The sequence below is a fragment of the Micropterus dolomieu genome, linkage group LG07, assembly GCF_021292245.1.
Source record: "Micropterus dolomieu isolate WLL.071019.BEF.003 ecotype Adirondacks linkage group LG07, ASM2129224v1, whole genome shotgun sequence".
NCBI lineage: Eukaryota > Metazoa > Chordata > Actinopteri > Centrarchiformes > Centrarchidae > Micropterus > Micropterus dolomieu.
In genome coordinates, this window is record NC_060156.1 from 31,546,815 (window position 1) to 31,548,018 (window position 1,204).

At 62.1% G+C, this 1,204-nt stretch overlaps 1 protein-coding gene across 1 annotated transcript in view; it reads left to right on the forward strand.

Annotated features, from left to right (window-relative positions):
* Positions 1-1,204, forward strand: part of LOC123973343 (proline-rich receptor-like protein kinase PERK10) — a gene marked incomplete at its 5' end in the record, with an annotated part of 3,691 nt that overhangs the window by 853 nt on the left and 1,634 nt on the right. The window contains one exon of the mRNA XM_046053281.1: positions 839-894. Within this exon, the coding sequence (XP_045909237.1) occupies positions 839-894 (56 nt within the window). The remainder of the gene's footprint in view (positions 1-838; positions 895-1,204) is intronic.

The window sequence follows — 1,204 nt, forward strand, 5'->3', positions numbered from 1 at the left end:
ACCCGCAATTGGATCAACCCGTGCAGAGACCCCCACCCCCAGAAGCCAGGACACCCTGCGACCCCCCAAAGCGCAAAGGACCCCAGACCGCATGTCCAGGGGGAAGCTGTACCCCGCCCCAAGGAAGAACAGTAGAAAGCCGTGCTGGGAAGCTCCCTACCGCCAGGGAGCGATAACGCGGAAGAACCAGGCCAACGGTCCCCCAGCCCAGCCAGAGGCATCCCTCCCTACAGTGCAGGCAGTGACAGCAGCCCCCGAGGCCGATCTCATCCCCGGACAGGGGGCCAGCCCCCCCCAGTCAAGCACCCCCAAGGAGGAGCACCAAAACCTACCCCGACAACACCGGCCATGCACCCCAGAGACTCCCGAATGCCCCCACCGTGAGAGAGCTGGCAGGGGGAAGCAGCGGGAGCCTCACCTCTGCCAAAGAGGGCCCAGGCGAGGAGAGGAGACAACAGGCCCCCAGGCCCAGGGACACACCACCCACCCAGAAATGAGCAAAGGCCACAAGCCCGAGTCCCCGGAACCCTAGGTCAAGGGCGGGCCCCCACGCCAGGGGAGCCCCGACCCCCCCCAGTCCACCCCAGATCAGGCAAGGCCGTCACCAACCCCACAGCACCCCCGACGCCCGGGGCTCCAGGGGTAGGACACGAGGCCAATGAGAATCTCCCCCACTCCTTCAACCCCTCTGCCTGCCTCTGTAAATGTATTGTTTTGTGTTGGATGCATGTCATGGATTGTGAAGTGTTGTATTGTGGAGTAAAGATAAGGTGTGTGGTAACTAAGGTGCAACTAAAATTGGAGGGTAGTTGTGACACAGGCACCCCACAACTGTCAGGTAGTGGAGCCTCCCATCGTACCCCTCCCACACCCCAAGCCCTCTGTGTCTAATGTGTAATTAAAATTGAGGGGCAGGCGGTGAGGGAGGAAGAAGTGCGAGGCCGCAATAAAGCAGCCCCACCCCCCAAACGCCCTGCAGGCTGCCCGCCCCCCAGAGTCCTAAGGAGGAAAGGTGAAGGAGGTCATAGGGAGGCTAGAAGATCAGATTCCTGACTGGCCCCATCATTTATTCAGTCCCATCCCCCACCCCCCTAAGCAGGAGGACACCAGGTCCCTCCAGCCCAGGGCTTATAGCAAGAGCCCCTCTAGCACCGGCAGCACCCCAGAGTCAGCGACAACCCCGCCCATCCCCAGGACGGGCCCA